Source organism: Telmatherina bonti (genome assembly GCF_933228915.1).
Source record: "Telmatherina bonti genome assembly, chromosome: 8".
In the NCBI taxonomy this organism is placed as follows: Eukaryota; Metazoa; Chordata; class Actinopteri; order Atheriniformes; family Telmatherinidae; genus Telmatherina; species Telmatherina bonti.
This window is the reverse complement of record NC_136626.1, coordinates 30,442,623-30,462,882: the sequence shown is the minus strand read 5'-3', so window position 1 is coordinate 30,462,882 and position 20,260 is coordinate 30,442,623. Positions and strand designations below refer to the sequence as shown.

Here is a 20,260-nt window from a genome sequence, read left to right as displayed (position 1 = left end):
AGCACTCTGCCCACTGTCCACCAACATGTACGACGATGATCTTTTGGGTTTTCTAAAGTAGCAAATACTGTTAAAATTCTGTTGCCACAAAAAGAGGTTTTCATGTGAAAATAAAAACAAGAAAACTCAGTTGGGAAAAAGAGGCAAACAAAATCAGCATTTCAAGGTGATTAATGCTTTACGACGTCTGCTTTGTAGAAGTCTTCTCGCTTGATCTCCCTGTCTGTGCTCTCATTGGATGAAATTCTCCACAGCTGCCATGACAACTGACCAGACACGTTAGGTGAAGTTTTTAGACATCACAACAGCTCACTGTGACCAGGCGCTGAGTTGAAACTGTCTGCACGACGAAACAGAAAGAAAGAGTTGGTTTTACTGAAGTGTGTTTAATGCAAACATCAGATCAAATGTAAGCAAAAAAAATTCAGTCGTTTTTACAGATAGCACTTAAGTTATCACATTTCACAACCGTGATGTCACTGATTCCCTCTGGACTCATAAGTCAGCATTTCTCACACGTATATACAACAAATATACATATAAATAAATATATTATATATATATATATATTATAATATATTATATATATATATATATATATATATATATATATATATATATATATATATATATATATATATATACATATATATATATATATATATAAACACACACATACACACACACACACACACACACACATATATAAAAGCAGAGAGACATGTACCGGACAAGTCCAGTGACTTATTTCTGTTTTGTGGCAGTCTAGGTTTTTTCACAGGGGGTTTGCGATTTGGGGGCTTCTCAACGTTATTAGGACTTTCTCTTTCAGTGCCTGAGTTCAGTGAAGACAGGAAACACAAATTAACTGTTAATCACAAACACAGTACACACAGATCAACAAACAACAAATTCCATCCACAAATGTTTACACAACCCCACGTCCAAAAAATCATGGAACACTTAAGGAAAACAGAACGTATCAGAGAACATTTTACTTCTGCAAGCGTCCACATGCTGAACCGGTCTTTCTGCAGTGCAGGCGTCTCACTCCTTGACTGTGTTTTATATATCAAACAAATATTATTCATACGTCCATTTTCTTAACCACTAAGTTAACTTTAGAACGGCGGTTAGCTGCAGCCATTCCCAGCAAACACTGGACAAGAGGCAGCGTACACCCTGGACAGGTTGCCAGTCCATGACAGGGCCCAAAATACATAACGCTATTCTAATACTGCTAAATGAGGCCCTGACAGTCTGGGGAGCTGAAGTGTTGGGATGGGAACATACAGTATGTTACACATACTACATGGTAAAGAAGTTCATGTATGATGTTCAACACTCTTTGTTGTGTTTTTATGTAAAATTTTCATTGTGTGCAACCTTCTGGAAATGGGGTTGCACTGCAACATCCTGTTGGGTAAATAATGATTACCGGTAAACGTTTAATCATACCTGCATCACAGGACATTGCTTTCCTGTTTCTCTGTGGTTTTACTGGTGCCTGAGGTCTCAGTCCTTCTTCACCTGATCAACACATAGAAAACATAGAAAATAACTGGCATCTGATGGCTTTTTATAAAATATTTTTTTTTATGTTTTTTGTATTTCTCTGCTTGCTCATTCCCTCCTTTCTTCTCTGCAGTCTGCACAGATGTTTACATTCCCATATACATGCACATCCAGCACTTTGTCCCTTCAACACACCTACCTCTGGAACTTTATTGATTTTGCTTTTCAGTGTTAACCCTTTTAATACAAGACGTACTTATGATGCATACTGTTTCTAAGATAAACTGCATAATTTTTTTGGTAGAAACTTTGTTCAAAACCCGACAATTATACATTTTGATACTCGTTTTTTTCCCCTAGTGGTTACCGTGTGCACCATAATTCTGACATTCATTCATTCATTCATTTATTATTATAACCGCTTAATCCAATGAAGGGTTGCAGGGAAGCTGGAGCCTATCCCAGCAGTCTTTGGGTGAAAGCCAGGGTTAATTCTGACATATTGCATGATAATAAACTGTACATATCAGCAAATTGTTTGTCTTTATTTATTTAAAAAAAAAACAAAAAAAAAAAAACAACAACCTTTTGTTGAAAGGCCAAATGAAGACCTCAGATTAAAAAGATGACAATTTTCTATGCATTATATCATTTCTTGAGTCAGGCTTTAAAGACACAATATGTAACTAAAATCTGTGTTCCAGACTCGTTTGATGGTATGACGACATTTATTATGTACATATTTATGGAGCCATATTTATGTTGCGCAGCAACGTCCAGAGGTCGAGAAGCCACCTTTTCTTTCTGGAATGCTGTGTGACGTTACAGCTGACTGAGTTTCGTTTTCTGAAACATCAGCAGACAATAACAAACACACCTTTAATGAAGCAACATTGTCAGGACCAAAACTGTTCTGTAACCATGTGAGATAGTCATGATGTGCTTCAGGAAACAATCTCTTTAGGTTACTGTTCCTAAATGTGATTTTAAAAGCTGCTGAATCGTTGGTTTTTCACACTGATCCTGCATTTTGTTTCAGTTCTTCCTGTCCTGATAAAAAAAAAAAAAAACAACTTAGAATTGAAAGAAGGTGGACTTTTTTTTCTCAAACAAGCGAATGTCTTTATGGGTTTATTTTAACTTCAACCTGTTGCTTTTATGTAAAATAGTATCGATGGTGCAGATACCTTGACTTGCAGATCTGTCTGGCAGCCCGTGTACTGGCTTGTTGAGTGGAGGGGGCACAGGAGGGGGAGGTAAGTTCCTCTCATTGGGTGATTCTTTTGGAAAAGTCACATAGGAAGTGGTCTTTGGCTGGAAGGTGAAATAAAACAGTAAAAAATATTAAGGACTTACAACAACAAGACCAGCATAACCAATTAGGAAATCTTGTAGTGATTAAAACAAACTGATAAAGAATGGAAAGGGTAAAATGGGGTAAACTGGTATTTTTTATTTTTTTTACATAACCCAACTGCATTTAACTATTTATGCCAGTGGAACATGAGCTTTTCTAACTTCACCTTTTCAGGAATTGGAGGGGGCTGACCGTCAGAATCTCGTCTTTTTTCTCTCTTCTCAATCTTTCCAGCATCGTTCTCCTCATCTCCTTCTTAAAAAAAAAAAGAAAAACAAACTGATTGGCATCAAGGTCTGGCTCGGATCCTGCAGCAACAAGCTGCTTGCATGCTGAACTCTCACTCCTCACTTGAAGCACATGATAACATGAGTGACCTTTCCAATACCTGGTAGAGCGTCTGAGCTCTCATGTCGATGTCTCTGCCTCAGCTTGGACAGATTAGGTTTACTGCTTTGTGGTGGGGGATCCGGCTTCGATGCGCAAGGTGTGGCTCGGCTCCTCCAGCCGTCCGTGGAACCGCCACTGAAATCTGAACAGGTGTGTTTGTCTCCCTGCACGTCCTGCGGGTGCCACTCTATTGCTGCCGCCTCGGTGCTTTTCAGAGGATCGCTGTCCTGTTTAGGTGACGGCGTCCTCTCAGAGGGGTACGGAGGCAGTGGTCTTTGAGCCAAATGAAGTGCTGCAACTTGTCTGTCCATTTTTCTCCCTGCGTTTCTGCTCTCAGTCCACTGATTGTCCACCTGTATGTCCGTTGGTCTGATCTCAGACCATGATCTTTCTATCTGCCTGCCGCCCATCCACTGTTTTTCTATTTTCCTGTCAATCTGCCGCTGGGTGTGTCTGTCAACAGTCCACTGCCTCTCCATGTGTCTGTCTGGATGCCTGCTCTCAGTCCAGTACCTGTCAGCATGTCTGTCTGTTGTCTTTGTTTCTCCTAAAGTTCTTTCTTGCAGCCTGTCATCAAAGCGCTGCCTCTCTGCATGTGGATCACTTGGCCGCCTCTCTATCATCCAGTCCTTTTCTGCCTGCAGTACCTCTGTCGTCCTCTGTTTGTCATCTGCCCAGTACTTGTCCGTCTCCACCGGCTTCTCAAACACAGCATCCACTTCAGCTATCTATAAAAAAAACAAAAAAACAACAAAAAACAAAAAGACAACAGACTCTGAAAATTCTGCATTTATTCTGTGAATCTCATAGCTGAAATAGGTTATTCTGACAGTACCTCTCTGGGAGAATAAAAGGGATGTTTGGCTCCTGCCATGCCTGGGTGAGGAATCCCTGGCACTGGCGGCGGACTCAGAACAACAGTGGTTTTTCCCTCACTCATTTTCCAGTCAGCCCCCTCACTGGGAGATCCTGCTCTGGCTGCAGACCATGGAGGCTGGAGGAGTGTGTAAACATTCTCCATTGCTGTCCTACAAGTGGAAAGTTGACAAAAAGTCTCTAAATTATTGAACAAACCGAAAATATGCAATTATACTCTAATATTGTCAGCTTTAAGGGTGAAGTATGTAAGATTTTCAATATTTTCTAAATAAATTAACTAATAAAATAACTACAATCATAATAGATAGTTTTTTGAACATGTAGGTTCCAGTCTGTTCATATTTGATGCGTTATTAAATTACAAGTTTAATTAATGACAAATGACAAAAAGCACTTTTTTTTTTTACTGGTAGGCAAACATTTAAGAAGGGTCTTAGTCATTAATTAAACTTGTAATTTAATAACACATCAAATATGGACAGACTGGAACCTACATGTTTAAAACAACTATCTATTTATGATTGTAGTTACTTTTTTTTGTTAATTTATTTTAAAAATATTGAAAATCTTACATGCTCCACCTTTAAAAACAGGTTAATTAGGAAGTATTGACGTTTTTGACAACAGTCTGATATCTTACTCATAATCTGTGTTTATTATGAAGTGTGTCCAATTTTAATCACTCAGCTGAGTTTTGGATCTGGAACAGAGCCACCAGCTGTCAGCAGTACCTGTGTCTACAGCCCATCTTTGCTTTCGCAGCTATCAGCCGTTTCTCATCCCGCCGGAGAAAAGATAAACATTCAGAGGGAAATCTATGTATTTATGAGTATTTATGAGATTAGTATAAAAAGAAGAGATGATCATCAGAAAACGTTGCGACGTGGAGTAGGATATAAAATAAAATCATCAGTCTGTCTGAGATGTTTTACAAAGTTAATTGGCACATCTCATGGATGTGCTGTTTTGTGTTCAAGGCCATGCCTTACCTAAGAGTGAGCTTTGTGTTTCTCTAATGCACTAACCCTGTGGGTGCTGTAGCAACAGTGTGACATCCATCTCCATAGACTTCTGCATCAGACTCAGGTCCCTGACTGGACGGAGTTTGGTTGCGGTTTTTACGGAAACTGAAGATAGCCAGCATGTTTCTCCTCTTCTTCCTCCTCAGAGAGTGCACTTTGTGCAGAGAGGACAGCTGACTGAAAGAGGTGAGAGAAGTCCAATATCACACACACACACACACACACACACACACACACACACACACACACACACACACACACACACACACACACACACACACAGTCCAATTTAGCAGACTCATCTTGTGTGTTAACACACAAGCTCCTTCTGCTAGCATGTCGCTGAATTCATCACAGCCATCTGGGCTGCTTGTTTGTCTGCTCTGCTGCTGCAGTTCGAGTGTTGCTAGGTTACACCTCTTGGTACACAATGACAAACCTTAAGTGCAGATTTTTTTTTGTAAGGAAAGCAATAAAAAAAGTACTGGTTTAATCTAATGAGACATCTTTTGGAAGAAAACAACATTATTCTGATTAGCTGTAGCTGCTAGTAAAGGATAACAAAATCTTTATTAAACCACCAGTTCAGAATGATTTAGCTTGTTAGTCCTATATTAAGTATAATTGATTATTCTCAATTTATCACACATTTAACTAAATCAAAAGTCTTTTGTGATATTAGGTTATAAACTGCCATTTCTTTTTGTGCTGATGAGCAACATTAAGTCATTAAGACTAAAAAGTGACAAAGTGTATGTCTCTCTTTTCACTAAGCACAGACGAAGGAAAGGAGAATGAAGCGCATCAGATGCTGAATGCATGATCAGCCAGCAGGAAGGCCATGCTCACCATGAAACTCACTGGTGAGAGACACAAAAGTTGCTCTGATTTATATGAAATGAAAACCAAAACATAAGCCAGTCAAGATAGCATAGTTATGGTGCATGGACACAAAGTAAAAAATCAGCATATTTTACAACAGCAGATTAGACACACAGCAGAAACAATCAATGATTTAAGTGGTTGAAAAAGTCCCTTTTTGTTTTGTTTTGTTTTGTTAGATTTGACCTGTGTGAGTGAGGCAATAAAACTTATGTTAATGGAATTATTCTGTTATTAAATTAAGAATGAACATGTAGAGGGTTTAAATGGGTTTGCTAATACATTTTAATGTTACAATATGCTGTAAATGTTAGGACGTGTAATTAGAAGAGAACACAGATGCTCTCAGGAGGCAGCTAAATAAAGAACAGAGGATGAACTTCAGTGAACTTGTTCATGGAACAGAACTAAAGGATGAAGGTTCAAAAGAATAGAAATCCTCTAAACTTTAAAACTGCCAAACAGACAAGATGAAAATGGGAGTGAAACTAACTCATATTAAGACAACAATCTAGCAAAGATGTAAAGCAGGAATCAAAACAAAGAAAAGCAGAAAAAACAGGTAGGATACAGAGAAATGTGGTTACAAATGGACAGGACATTGCAACGGCAAATTAAAGTAACCATAACATCCAAATAAAATAAAAAATACATTAAATTAAGCAGTAAATTAATAAATAAATTATTAAATAAATAAATAAATAATTTAAAGGTACATATTGACTAAAAATACGGATAACAAAATCAATAGATACAATTACACCAAAGTTAAGAACATCTTAAGAAAACAAAAGCTTGAAAAACCTTAAAAATCACTTTTCTTTTCTTCACGGACAACTGTCCTGCATGTTTTACATGTTTTCCCACCGCAACACACCTGACTAAAATGAATGGATCATTAACAAGCTTGTGCAGATAATAAGCTGCTGGTGACCCCTTTCATTTGAATCAGGTGTGTTGCAGCAGGGAAACATCTAAACCTTGTAGGACACTGGCACAAGATGTCCAGAGATTGTGATTCCTGCCACAGACTATCACAGCAAACTCCCCCCCTTCCCTCTTCTTCAAAACGTCTCTCTAAGAGTAAGGAACCATCAAATTTATTTAAACCCCGACTGTGGAGTCGGTATAAGTAAATATCATGAGAAAAGACACTTCAAACACTGTGAAGCTGTTTACATTAAACATTCCTGTGTCATTTAGACACAGAAGGAGAGTCAGTATTTAACCCATCAGTAAGTTTAAACCCACACCCAGAACAGGAAACAGTCACGTGAGAACAGAGCGGGACTGATAGTCTGGGAAAAATACGGTCCCAACACGCCTCTTTAGCCTCCAAGCCACAAGATCTGTAAGATAACCATCCTCTTTCAAAATGTAAAATACCACAGGAAGGTGCCATACTTAACTTTTGTTATACTTTTTGTTGGCTTGCCATAAATACAGTTATTTATTTTTCACATCTTCCAACAAAAATTAATATATTAGTCAGTGAAAAATATTTCTACTGTGATCCATGTTGTTTATTTGTAATTCATTTAATGCCAACAGTGGAATTCTTTTCCCACATTACTGATCTTTTCCAGCATTTCCATTAAAAAATAAAGATGAACACATTATTTTAGACATCTGGATAGAATTTTCACCACAGCTGGAATACCTGGAAAACTTAAGTATTTGCTGTTTACATCCTAAGTAAGCATGAAGTCTTTCTACGACAGGAAAGTCCAGCTCTGGGCCTCGAGGGACACAATCCTGCAAGTTTTCCACGTGCCCCTGCTCCAACACACCTGACTCAAGTTAAGCAGTGAATGTGCAGAACTTCATTGGCTGTCAGATCCATTTAATGGAAGCCAGTTGTGTTGGGAAAACCTGCAGGACAGCGGCCCTTGTGGACTGACTTTAGACATCCCTGTTCTACGAGCTCAGTCTGGTTCGATAGTAATAACAGGAATATTTGCTTAGGAGAGGCTCAGAGACAGCATGTCTGTGACTGAGGAGCAAATTGGTTGAGATGGAAACACGAAAGACACCCTACCTATCAGGTAGAACTCTTTTTGTATAAAAATCTGGCAGTCCGTCATCCAGTGGGCTTATTCCTCCATTTTCACTGCAGTTCTGTGTACAAAGAGACAGAAGTGCACTTTTCAGAGAGGTTAGTTGTGTAAGTTTCTTTCATAAAATGTTATGCAACAAAACAAATGGATGACGGCGCATTCAGTGAAATGAGATAATGCAATTGCAGCCGCGCCTTTTTACATAGATTATGCTTGACAAAGCACTCACTGCCAGGAGGCTCAAGCTTTGGGAAATAGATGGATAAAAAGGTTCAGATTGGCGTGAAAGCAATGTAGACTGAAATTTTTGTGAAAGGATTTTGATATGTGCCAAGAGGATAGGACCGGCCTTACCGTCTCAGCAGGTATGTGCCCTCCCTTGTGCCGCCGAGGAGGCCTGGGCCGAACCCGAGTCACATGATGGAGAGGCAGACCCTGTGTAGGCAGCTCAGACAACCCCTCCCATGAAGCCGATCGGGACAGTGGGGATGAGTATGATGGAACGGATGGGGGTGGAGAGGAGCTGGAGTCGTCACACAGGCCTGATGGCAGCAGAGAGTGGCATAAGGGTTACAGAAGATCTGAAACTCATAAGGAGGTTTTGCAAGACTGAAGACAGAAGGCTTCATTTCAGCAAAACAAACAAACAAAAAAAGATGGAGTGATTTAGAAGATATATGATGATAGTTATTTCCACATGGATTACATCAGTCATTAACAGACTGCAGAGATTGAAAAGAGGGAAAAATGAGACTTAATAAAGTAGTGCAGCTCTGGGAAAACAGGATGTGGTGAAAACTAAACAGAGTGGAGGATAAGAGCAGATACAGCAGGACTCACTCAGCCTTGTAGAGACAGGTCTGATTCTCCTTGTTCTAGAGCTACGCTTCTTAATGGCTATTGTGTCCTGGGAGAAACAAACAAACAAAATGAAAACAAAGTTTAGATGCTGAAAAATAGAGACAGAGAAAGACAGCGTTCTGTCCTCAGGTGCAGTCAATTCAATTCAATTCAATTCAACTTCATTTATATAGCGTCAAATCACGCCAATGCCATTTCAAGACGGTTTACAGACATAGAAGAAACTATAATGAAAGCCAATTCATAATAGCCCATATAAGGAAACCAACAGATTGAGTTGAGTCCAACTCAATCTCCCATCCTGAGCAAGCACACTGGCAACAGTGGGAAGGAAAAAACTCCCTTTTAACAGGAAGGAAACCTCCGGCAGAACCCGGCTTAAGGACAGGCAGCCATCTGCCTCTGCTGTGTGGGGGGAAGAGGACTCATATCAGTTTACAAGTGGACACTGTCGTGAAAATGCTGAAACAAACTAGAGTGATGAGTTTGTAAATGGTTTTTGAAAGAAGATGATTAGAAAGCCATTTGCTTGTTAAGGTTGTTCCTGAGAAGAGAAGTGCAGGGTATGCAAGGCAAAAAGTGTTGCACTGCGTTCAGTTCATATCAACATAACGAATGACATCTCCATCATTCTCAGATGTTGCTCAGTTACACAAAGGCCTGATAAAGGCTGCTTAAGACAGTGTTTAAAGATTAGTAAATAATGCTTGTAGTTGGATTGAAGTGGAATCATTGTAGTACTAAAATGAACTATTTGAATGATTAATTCCTGGAGGACACAGATTAAAAAGAAAACGGCCTACAAGAGATCCTTGAGGGATTCACGTTCACTAGCAGTATTTTAAGTTTAATAGTTAAAATTTATTACAAAAAGTTGTGAGATTTACACCACATGGTGGCCACAAGACCATGTCAGCTGTGACAGCGATAGACTAAAGCCCAAAAAGTGCAGCATTTGCAGGGCTTTGCTTTAAGGCAGCAAGTTGTTACTAATAAATAAGGACACGGCAAATGATTTACAGCAGCTGTAATAACTAGTGAAAAGTGTTGAACCTGTGCATTACTTTTCAGTTATAAATGCTTGAAATTCCTCCCAGGTTTTGCAGGAAGACATCAAGTGTAGAGGTGCTTGACAGGGTAATGACTGCACAGATAGTGATGAAAGACTCCATGGGCTCGCGGCAATCCTTGAGATACTCCCTCAGATTTTTCCTGCTGTCTGGTTAATATTGCACTGCTCTTTTAATGTCTAAACAGAAATTTCCTTTTTTTTTTTTTTTTTTTTTTTTAAATTCGTTTTTCAGACTTGCTTCAGCACAACCAGGCAGGCATCATTAAAATAATACTTAGTTTAAGTTTTCATCACTTCTCAATTTTATAGACAATAAAGAAAAGTTCCAGGTAGAAAAACATGGAAAAATAAGGTTCACTCATGTGTGACAGAGGAAAGGAAGGCTGTAATTTGCAGTAATGAGCAAATGTAAAAACAGCCCACAGCTGAGAGCTCATGTGAAACCTGAAAGGGAAGGAAGTGAGTCTGCCCACTGCACAGACTAAAATTTTTTTTTTTTTCTATTTGTTTGTGTGTGTGTGTGTAATTTCCAAAGTATGACACACCATGAGAAAAGCTAGTAATAAACCAAACAAAATAAGACACAAAATAATAACCATATTTACATGCATGTTTAAATGAATAAGATTACTTGCATACATAATACACATATGGTTATTATTTTGTAGTGTGTCATGTATATCAACATCGTGAGTTTTCTTAAATGTCTATCAGGCATCCAAAGTTGTAATTATAGACCTTCTGCAACACTGACATTCAATGGTGTCCTTCAATCACTCCAATCAACGCATGCTTCTAAAGGCCAGGACACAATTGAATTGACACAACATCATCATTCAAGCATTGTTAAAGCGTCTTCAGCGTAGGAGTCGGAGGCTCTCAAAAATTTTGACCTTTAACTGAAATGCTCCTGTCAGGAAAGTCAGAATAATGTTTCAGACGCTAAAACCCAGAGGGAGAAGCCCTCGTTCCTGCCAGTTCTGTCAAGCCTGAACCGTCAGTTTGATTAGCTGTGATACTCAAGTTTAATTATGTGTTAAACAAGCAGGCGAGTGTGTATCTTATTTGATCACAAAGTAATTTATTCACACGACAAATAACAATAGCAATTCCCAAATCATTTTATTTTTTCATGATGGGTAAAAAATGGAAATGGAATCAGGCCAGAAGATAGCTCAAGGAAGATGAGAAGAATATATGGGAAAGATGCATTAACCCCACCTCAGAGCCCAGGAGAGAATAATATAACACTTAGTGTCCACAGAAGTGAAATTTATACAGTGAGGCTGACAGAAACAAAACAGACGCTGGAGGCGTTTTTAAAAAAGAAAGAAAAATTAAACTATTTCCTGGGCTCTTTAGAAAACACTGATACTCGCAATAGATGGTTAAAGACGCAGTGTTATATCTGGGCAAAATCCTGTATATCTCTTTGAATTATATTTGGCTGTTAGCAAGAAAGCCTCCCACAGCAATGGCTACAGGCAAGAAAAAGATGAATGGACTGAAACTGTCAGAGACTTAAGCTGCATAAATAACACTGAGTTGACAGTATACAGCAGAGGTGTCCAGCTCCGGTCCTCGAGGGCCAGAATCCTGCAGGTTTTCTATGTATCCCTGCTCAGACACACCTGATTCAAATTAATTAGTAGTAGAGCTTAATCAGTTGTGCACGTCATTGGCTGTTTGATCCATTTAGTGGAAGCTAGATATGTTGGAACAGTAATACATGGGAAACCTGCAGGACAGCGGCCCTCGAGGACCGACTTTGACTGTATATACCCGTCAGACTCTGTCGGGGTTTGTGCTGATCGGGTCCCTTTAAAGCATTCACTTAATTTATATTAACCCATTATGTTCTGAAGCACCCTTTGTGCATGGGAACTGGTATCTCTATGTATTACATGATGGCTAACTGAGGTCACATAAATTATTTAAAAAATTAAAAATTCAAATAGTATAAAAACAAACAGCAGCTATAACACTTCATAAGGACAGCACAATCATCAGCCGCTTTATGAGGTACATCCGTTCAATTGCTTTTAACACCAGTAACTAATCAGCCAATCACAGAGCAGCAACTCAGTCAAAGTGAGCATCCGAATGGGGAGAAAAGTAGATTTAAGTAGTACGTGGCATGGTTGTTAGTGCTAGACAGATCGATCTAAGTACTCAAGGAAACTGCTGATCTACTGAGAAGATAAATCTGGTTAAATCAAAAGTATGCACAATACCATCTCTGAACACACAGCATGTCCACCTTTGAAGCAGAAAAACATTGTCAGGTCGGACGAGTGTCTATTTCAGAGGAAACAACATAAAAGCATGGATCCATTCCACCTTGTCTCAATGGTTCACACTGGCGATGGCGGTGTAATGGCGTGGGGGATATTTTATGAGTGCAAATTGGCTCCTTAATACCACCATGTCGTGGTTTAACCACCACAGTCTACTAGAGGATTGTTTCTGTTTCAGTGTTAGCATCTTCTGATGGAAATTTCCAGCAGGACGATGCACCATGTCACAAAGCTCCCATCATCTCTTACTGGTTTCTTTAACATGAGATTGAGTTCACTGTACTCCAGTGACCTCCGCAGTCTCCAGATGTACATCCAACAGAGCACCTTCGGGAGGTTTTCATCATGGATGTGCAGACAACAAAACTGCAGCAACTGTGTGATGCTTCATGGTAATATGGAGCAAAATCAACACCTTGTTGAATCTATGATTACAAGCATTAAAGCAGTTCTGAGGAGAAAAAGGGATCCAACCCTGTACTAGAGAGGTGGGTCTAATATATATAAGTGACCAGGAAATGTATCAATATGTAAAATAAAAATATTAGCTGTTAATATTTAAAAAAAATCTCTCTCTCTCTCTCTCACACACACACACACACAGGTCTGATTGTCAATACTCACTATGCTGGTGCCAAACTCTTCATCTGTGATATCCAGAGAGTCTCTGTGTCTGTTAAACTTCCAAGCTGTCCCATCTTCGCACGTCCCCTCCCAGCTTTTTAGATGAGACACCTGCCGGGTCTGAGACACATGCCGCTCTGAAACTTTTTAAAACCCCCTCATTCAGTCAATCTGCTTCTCTTTCACACTCGTTCAGAGTAAGAGCTTCATGTTTACCAGTGTCTTATGGGTGGTGTAGAGCTCCTGCAGGATTTGATCCACAATGGAGTTGGTGAGATATGAAACCACAGACAGCTTTACTTCTCTGAAGATGATTCGGTTAGAAGAAAGGGAGAGAGCAGTGGTAAGAGTGAGAGCACATCAATATCCTCCTTATCAAATGCAGACTTATTGTTGCCGCTTCATCCTTCTCTTACTCCAAAGCTCTGTGAATGTCCTGCGCCGCTCGTTCCATAAGGGCAGTGCGAATGGCAGAGCGAGGGATGGACACGCGCTCGGAGACAGATGAGAGCGGGGGACTTAATCTCTCAGCTGCAGAGGAAGATAAAGGACAGAGCTCGCGACAGAGAGACACCATTGAGTCGACGATCACCTGCAATGGATGGCAGTTTTCAGTAACTCTATCATCTGTTGTGGCTCACACTGTGAAAGGAGGCGGTCAGATGTACCTGCAGCTCCTTATCTGCAGCTTTGGCGAGTTCACCAGCCAGAGAGTCCAGTCTCTGCCGCACTGGCCCGTCCACAGACAGCACATGAGCCAGCTCGCACAACGAAGGGTACAGCTTAGGAACACCAGAAACAAGAGGTTTGAATGAAAACAAAAGCATGCATAATGCCACACTCACAACATTTCAAGCCACTCACAGCGCGGGAGTTCCTGGCCTCTTTTAGTACTTGTTTAGCTGCTTGAATCTCTTCCATCTCTCCGATGCCTCGTAGCAAACACACCTGCTGCTGGACGCGAACAGAGAGGCGCTCCATCACCTTGGAGACAGACAGGCAGGTCGGTGTTAAAAGCACACACACGCAACAGATGTAAAGGTGAGCAGAGACAGATGAGCGCTACCTGCTCGGCAGTGCTGGTGACCAAGCCCTGGTGCAGCCGCAGAGCCTGTCTTTGAGAGAAGCGCTGGGTCTGGTTGTTTCTCACCAGAGCACGCTGGATCTGTGCAGATTGATAGAAAAAAGTCCGCAAATCACCAAGGAGGAAAAAAGGAATGTGGAGACAGAAGAGATGAGTCACACCTCATCATCTAAGCACTCTGAAGCTTCAGATGTGTTTCCTAAGAGCGTGAAAAATGCTAAAATGTTTTTAATTCCCATATGCAGGAAACTAAAAGTAGAAATCTGAACAAACTGCAACTTCTGGGATATTTTTACTGGTCTTGGTATTTTTTAAGACCTGGTGATGAAATTTAAATTTATGACAAGGAGAAAATTAAATCACTAGTTTAAACTAAAATGATCATCTCTTTTATTAAAACAGCTGATTTTAAGTTTTAGTTATGACACTCCCTGTATTTACAATAGCATAAAAGTATAAAGGTACATGTACCTTAACCAGAAATTTAATCCTCAAGTTGCTGAAATTCCTCTTTTCTGATGTTGCTTTCAGCACCAGCGTGTTTGTGGTTATAAATAAGATAATGAAGAACTGAGAAGTTTGCAGGTTTAATGTGTATTCATACCAAAGAGGTAGGGGTGATACGATGCTTGCTCCTGATCGATTGTGCACTTGGAGACAACTATTTTTTTCTTTCAGCTACAAGGATCCCATTTAATATAAGGTAAGAATCTCTTTTCTAACCCTTTCTTTTGCTTATGATTATTTTAGTAGTAGAGTTTATTCAGTAAAGCACTGTCTTCATTGTACAAAGTCAAGGTGTAGTGTCTGATGTTTGCTGTGTCTTCCATTGCCTGTTGTATCTTTGTCAACAACCTGAATGTTCTCAAAGCATTTGATAGATCAATAAATGGTTCAGATGTAAATGGCAGATGGATAATGTAAATATGCAAAACCAAATGGTCTGCAAACCAAATACATTTTGTTTTATCTGTTAATTTTCAGTCAATCTTCTTGATAGTATTTGTATCATTTACACCGACCTTTGTCAGGGCCTGTTCTGTCTTCTCAGGGGCGCTGCGGTGAGCCTGGCTGATGTCGCTTAGGGGCAGCGGCATGTACTGCAAGGTGAAATTACTGTCAGAAAAGAGAGCAGAAGAGGAGGGACAGGCTAAGTCACTGCAATGGACATTATTGGACTAAAAAGAGATATTAAAGTGAGTTAAAGGTTCCAGGGGGAAGTAAAGGTTAACACCCCCACTGGAAAGAGTCAAAGCCAAAAATATTCCTCTGGTGTCCTGCAACTGGTGAGTAATAATCTAACTTTTTATGTAACTATGTCATCCTTCCCCTTAAGGTGAATCTGGACCATTGGAGATAGCAAAAGGAAAGTAAAACAATTTTTTAATAATTTCTTACATTTTGCATAAGCTAGCCTTCTACTTTGCTGCATACATGTAGTTTGTACAAATGACGTGATGTTAGACTGTTCTTACTGCTCAAGGGCTCGAGCCACATCCAGAAATCCTGCAGCAGAGGTGTTGTTGCGATCCCACGTCACACTCCTGCATGCAAACAACCAAACCACCATACACATCACTGCAAAAGCTGCAAAAATGCAGAAGCAGCCTCGTTTTTACATTCCGCTCTGTACCTCAGTGTGGTGTTTATCTGCAGGGCTTTGCTGAGCATCTTTGCCCCAATGTCATCCATGTTGTTCCCGCTGAGGTCCACTTTTCTCAGGCAGGTGTTGCTACCCAAGGCGTTGACCAGCACTGTTCCCCGAGAGCGCAAGCGTGAGTCAGACAGGGACAGAGACTGCAGTGCCTGGCGAGACGGGAGTAACAAACATGAAAAAATCATACAGGTTTAAGTGTGTGTGCAGAAGATAAAATGCAGTGCAGTGGTGAAATTTACTGCACAGTGATGTGACAGCTCACCAACATGACTTTACATGCCGCATGCATGAATTATTTATAACATGTGTGAGTGGCGATGTAGAAACTGTGCCTACAATCTTAACCGAGGAACACAAATAATTCAACATAGTGACACATCTAAAGTGAAACATAATGAAAAAATCATATGTCCACAAATCCAGACTGATATTTTAAGAGTAGAATAATATGACACGTTTGCCGAACTTACATTTTAATAATGAATGAATAACTGGCATAAACATGATTCACATAGTGAAATAACTAAGTTTATTTATGAAATCAACGTACTAAATTAGTAATATATAATAGGGTTTTATGAGCTTTCGTTTCATCACTCACACATTCCTCTTCCTGTATGAGTTGAACCAGCTTCTGCAGAACTTCATCCAGAACCCTGCAGAGACAAACGCAGACAGGGTTGGATGAGACTGGATAAGTCATTTCTTGCCGCTAGCGGATATTCCTCACAGAAAACAGAAATATGGTCACTAATGTGTTTATTCAAGCTGACATACACACAGCTCATGCTGACATCACACACTCACACATACTGTACAAACCATAAATAACTACAGTAGAGCACCTGTTTTTGATGTTAAAGTTCTTGCCCATGTGAAGGTGCTTCAGGGAGGGGTGTCTTGAAAAGGCAGGGAGCAGCGTCAGCAAGTCGGCATCAAGACCTGTTAATACACACACACACACACACACACACACATATGCGGGACTCAGTATGGCACGATCCATCAGCAGCCCACTCACTCAGCTCTTACTACAGGACAAAAGGTCAAGGTCACAGTGGGATGTGCTGCAGCGTGTCTCAGTACCGTTGTCAGAGATGTCCAGAGTAGCGATGGAGGAGACCCTGGGGAAGAGTTCCTGGATTACAGTAGCTCCTGCAGACCTTAGCTGAAAAGAGACAGAAGGGAAAACCAACATGGACACAGGCATGAATCAGAGTCATTTCAGCTTCAGCCTTTTGGGAATTGTTCTATTTTTTCCACAGTGGGGCAAATTTATGGATGTCTTTCTCTGTCACAGCAAACAGTCCTAATAGTGAGCTTTGCTTTGTGTAAGATCAGTACAAGAGCCTGTTATACTGCACAGTTAGCTTAGCATTTAATACTGACACTGGTAATATCGAGGAACTGATTCTACTTTCAAATATAAGGTTGCAGATCTGAACCTATTCATTTAACAATGCATCATACATCGTCTGCTTTTATTAACATGTAAAAGCTGAGTAATGTAGAAGTTTTATGGTTGGCAGCTGTATTTCACAGTAAAACAGTAGAAACTGATAGATTCAATGACACTTTTAGTGTCTGTTAGGGATATTTTTTTCATTTGGTTGCAAATGAAACAACCATTTATATCAGGTGCTGTAACATGGGCATTACTATAAATGACAGAGATTACACAAGCAGGCTAAAAGGAAAAGAATATTCAGTCAAAAATACACAATTGCAAGGCTATATGCAGCTTTTCCAAAACTGAATTAGTTTTGATACCTTTCCTGTTCTTGATGTGTTTAATATTGTCTCTATAAATGTTTATTTCTTGTAGAAAATTTTCATTTCTGCGCTTAGAGTCCAACCATCTTTCCTTGTGAATGTAGAAATCATCTAGAAGTGAAATCTGCTGACTTATCTATCTATCTATCTATCTATCTATCTATCTATCTATCTATCTATCTATCTATCTATCTATCTATCTATCTATCTATCTATCTATCTATCTATCTATCTATCTATCTATCTATCTATCTATCTATCTGTCTGTCTGTCTGTCTGTCTATCTATCTATCTATCTATCTATCTATCTATCTATCTATCTATCTATCTATCTATCTATCTATCTATTTCTCCTTAACAAAGCTGATCTTTTAATACTCTCGTCTTTCTGGGTTGGGAAGTTTGTATGAATACAAAGGATATCTTCTTGGAAGTTCATATTGAAATTCTGATTCTGATTGTCTTCATTAAACTGTAGAGAATTCTCATCTAGGTCTTTATTTGCTCCAAATACTGACATAGTAAGTCTATTGGCATCTGTTGACGAACACATCTGAAGTTGTGTGTCCTCTGCATAACTGTGATATTTTATGTTGAAGTTTTGTAGCATTTGGGAGCATATGCAAGTTAAACAGAAGAAGTCAGAGAACTGACCCCTGAGGGACTCCATAAGCCATGGTCCCTCGCTTACATTCTTAGCCTGTGATTGTAAAAAATAACTTCAGCCTTATAAATAGGACCTGAACTGGTTAATGGCTGCTCCAGAAAGTCCAACCCAGTTTTTCCGCCTGTGCAACAGAATCCTGGGATCTACAGTACCAAATGCAGCACTGAGATCCAGCAAAACCAAGACTGATACTTGATCAGAAATATATTAAATATAACTTTCTCAATAATCTTGGATGTAAAAGAGAAGTTAGCAGCAGGTCTGTTGATGTTTGTTACAGAAGCACCCAGAGTCCTTCTTTAGGAGTGGCTTAATAGCAGCTATTTTTAGTGACTTCAGAAAAATACCTGATGCCAGTAAGCTGTTGACAATACGCAGGAGGTCACTTTCTACAGAGGTAAAAACTGTTTTTAAAATGTCAGATGTTCATGTCCAGAGTGTTTGTTGTTGATTTCAGATGCCAAACTATTTCTTGTAGGATTTTTAAATCAACAACATGAAATTCTAACATAAGAGTTAATTCTAATTTTTGGCCATAGACTAGTTCTATTTTATTCTACATTCATTTAGCAGACGCTTTTATCAAAGTGACTTACATATGAGTGAGAACAACACAAGCACAAAATATAACAGTAGAGAACATCGTAGGAAGGTGCTGGTGGACTGTCCAGTTGGACGCAGATCCTTCCATGAAGTGCCACAGGCTTGTTTTTTTTGTTGTTTCTTTTTCTCCCTTCCCACCCCACAATATTACCTATGTTAAAATACAAAGAATTAATACCAGGATGTTTTTTTGCAAAGAACTGGGCTAAGTTCTCCAACTTTTCTGACAAATATAGCTAAACTAAATGTGGAAGTGCTCCTTGAAGAGCTGAGTCTTCAGCTTGCTCTTAATAGTAGACAAAAAATAGTTGTCTTACTTGACTATATGACAATAATATTTTGTCTACTTGTTTTATTCTTTGGAAAATTTATTGCATTTCTCAGTGGAAAGGAGCTCTGAGCTGAACTGTTTGGGATGATTTGTAAGTTTTTCTATGATAGAGTGGGAGAATTGTTGACATTCTGAGATAGATACCGCTCTCTAGCTCAGCACAGCTCATTGTTATAATTTTGAAGACTTTTTGTGTTTGTATAATAAATTTAAAGTTTTGTTTTACTCCACTTATATTCAGCTTTTCTGCATTTTCTTTCTTTTTAGAATTGTGGCTATATAGGAATTTTGCCATGGTGTCTTCTGTTTAAGACTCTCTTGATTCTTATCAGTGCAACAGCATCCATCACAGTTAAGATTTTTACATTGAAGCGACCCAGAAGTCCATCAACAAACTGCAGTCGCTGGCAACAGTACTATGGCCTTGATAAACTCTGCACTTGTTTCAGTAATGAACCTCTTTCTAGCCAACAAGCAGGTTGTTTAGACATTCTAGGTGATCAGAAAATCAAACAAGATACAAAATGGTCAGACGAGGCCAAGTCAGTAACTGCAACAAAATAAAAATCAGCACCAGGTCCAGAATGTGACCTCGAACGTGGGTTGTTTTTTTTTTACCCGTTGCCACAAACCAAACATGTCCAATACAGAAGAAAATTCCTTAACATTCATTATTTTTTCTGCCATGATTTCCAAATGAGCCAAATGCTAACCTTTTTCTGTTGACATCTGTTTGTCCTTTTTTTTCAACACTACAAATTTAACAACTCTCCTCCAAATAACAAACCTGTTACACTAGGAAGCATGTGACAAAAAGAAGCAAGTTTATTTAAGGCCAAAGTGTTTAGGCAAAAAAAAAAAAAAAAAACCAAAAAACAATGTCCACCTGTGTGGATGCTGGGTTGAAGGACGTTAAATAAATGATCTGAATGCAGCATCACCACCACTAAAGCTCAGCTAACCCACTTTTTTTTAGGATGCAGTTATTCTGGACTTAAAAACACAAATGGTAACACTTTACAATAATGGTATAAATTATATACTCAAGTAATGTGTAACTCATAATGAACTAATGCATAAATTAATGAAGACTTTATCTTGAATTCCTGTTGCTCATCATGAACTAATGATTATCTCAATGATGATTCATGTGATTCATTGACCCCTAATTGATCATCAATAAATGAAC

The 20,260-nt window shown here is 39.3% G+C and overlaps 1 protein-coding gene across 1 annotated transcript in view; it reads right to left on the bottom strand.

Annotated features, from left to right (window-relative positions):
- Positions 1–299: 299 nt before the first annotated feature.
- The window catches only part of LOC306759021 (capping protein, Arp2/3 and myosin-I linker protein 3-like), a gene marked incomplete at both ends in the record, with an annotated part of 32,917 nt that continues 12,956 nt past the window's right edge, over positions 300–20,260 (bottom strand). Inside the window, 23 exons of the mRNA XM_079244499.1 lie at positions 300–340; positions 728–835; positions 1,459–1,530; positions 2,703–2,829; positions 3,039–3,127; positions 3,261–3,990; positions 4,098–4,290; positions 5,167–5,340; positions 8,084–8,163; positions 8,457–8,644; positions 8,943–9,009; positions 12,957–13,076; positions 13,173–13,260; positions 13,373–13,548; positions 13,625–13,738; positions 13,821–13,940; positions 14,023–14,121; positions 15,063–15,156; positions 15,516–15,584; positions 15,674–15,846; positions 16,299–16,353; positions 16,543–16,639; positions 16,784–16,865. Coding sequence (XP_079100625.1) covers positions 300–340; positions 728–835; positions 1,459–1,530; positions 2,703–2,829; positions 3,039–3,127; positions 3,261–3,990; positions 4,098–4,290; positions 5,167–5,340; positions 8,084–8,163; positions 8,457–8,644; positions 8,943–9,009; positions 12,957–13,076; positions 13,173–13,260; positions 13,373–13,548; positions 13,625–13,738; positions 13,821–13,940; positions 14,023–14,121; positions 15,063–15,156; positions 15,516–15,584; positions 15,674–15,846; positions 16,299–16,353; positions 16,543–16,639; positions 16,784–16,865 — 3,156 coding nt within the window. The remainder of the gene's footprint in view (positions 341–727; positions 836–1,458; positions 1,531–2,702; positions 2,830–3,038; positions 3,128–3,260; positions 3,991–4,097; positions 4,291–5,166; positions 5,341–8,083; positions 8,164–8,456; positions 8,645–8,942; positions 9,010–12,956; positions 13,077–13,172; positions 13,261–13,372; positions 13,549–13,624; positions 13,739–13,820; positions 13,941–14,022; positions 14,122–15,062; positions 15,157–15,515; positions 15,585–15,673; positions 15,847–16,298; positions 16,354–16,542; positions 16,640–16,783; positions 16,866–20,260) is intronic.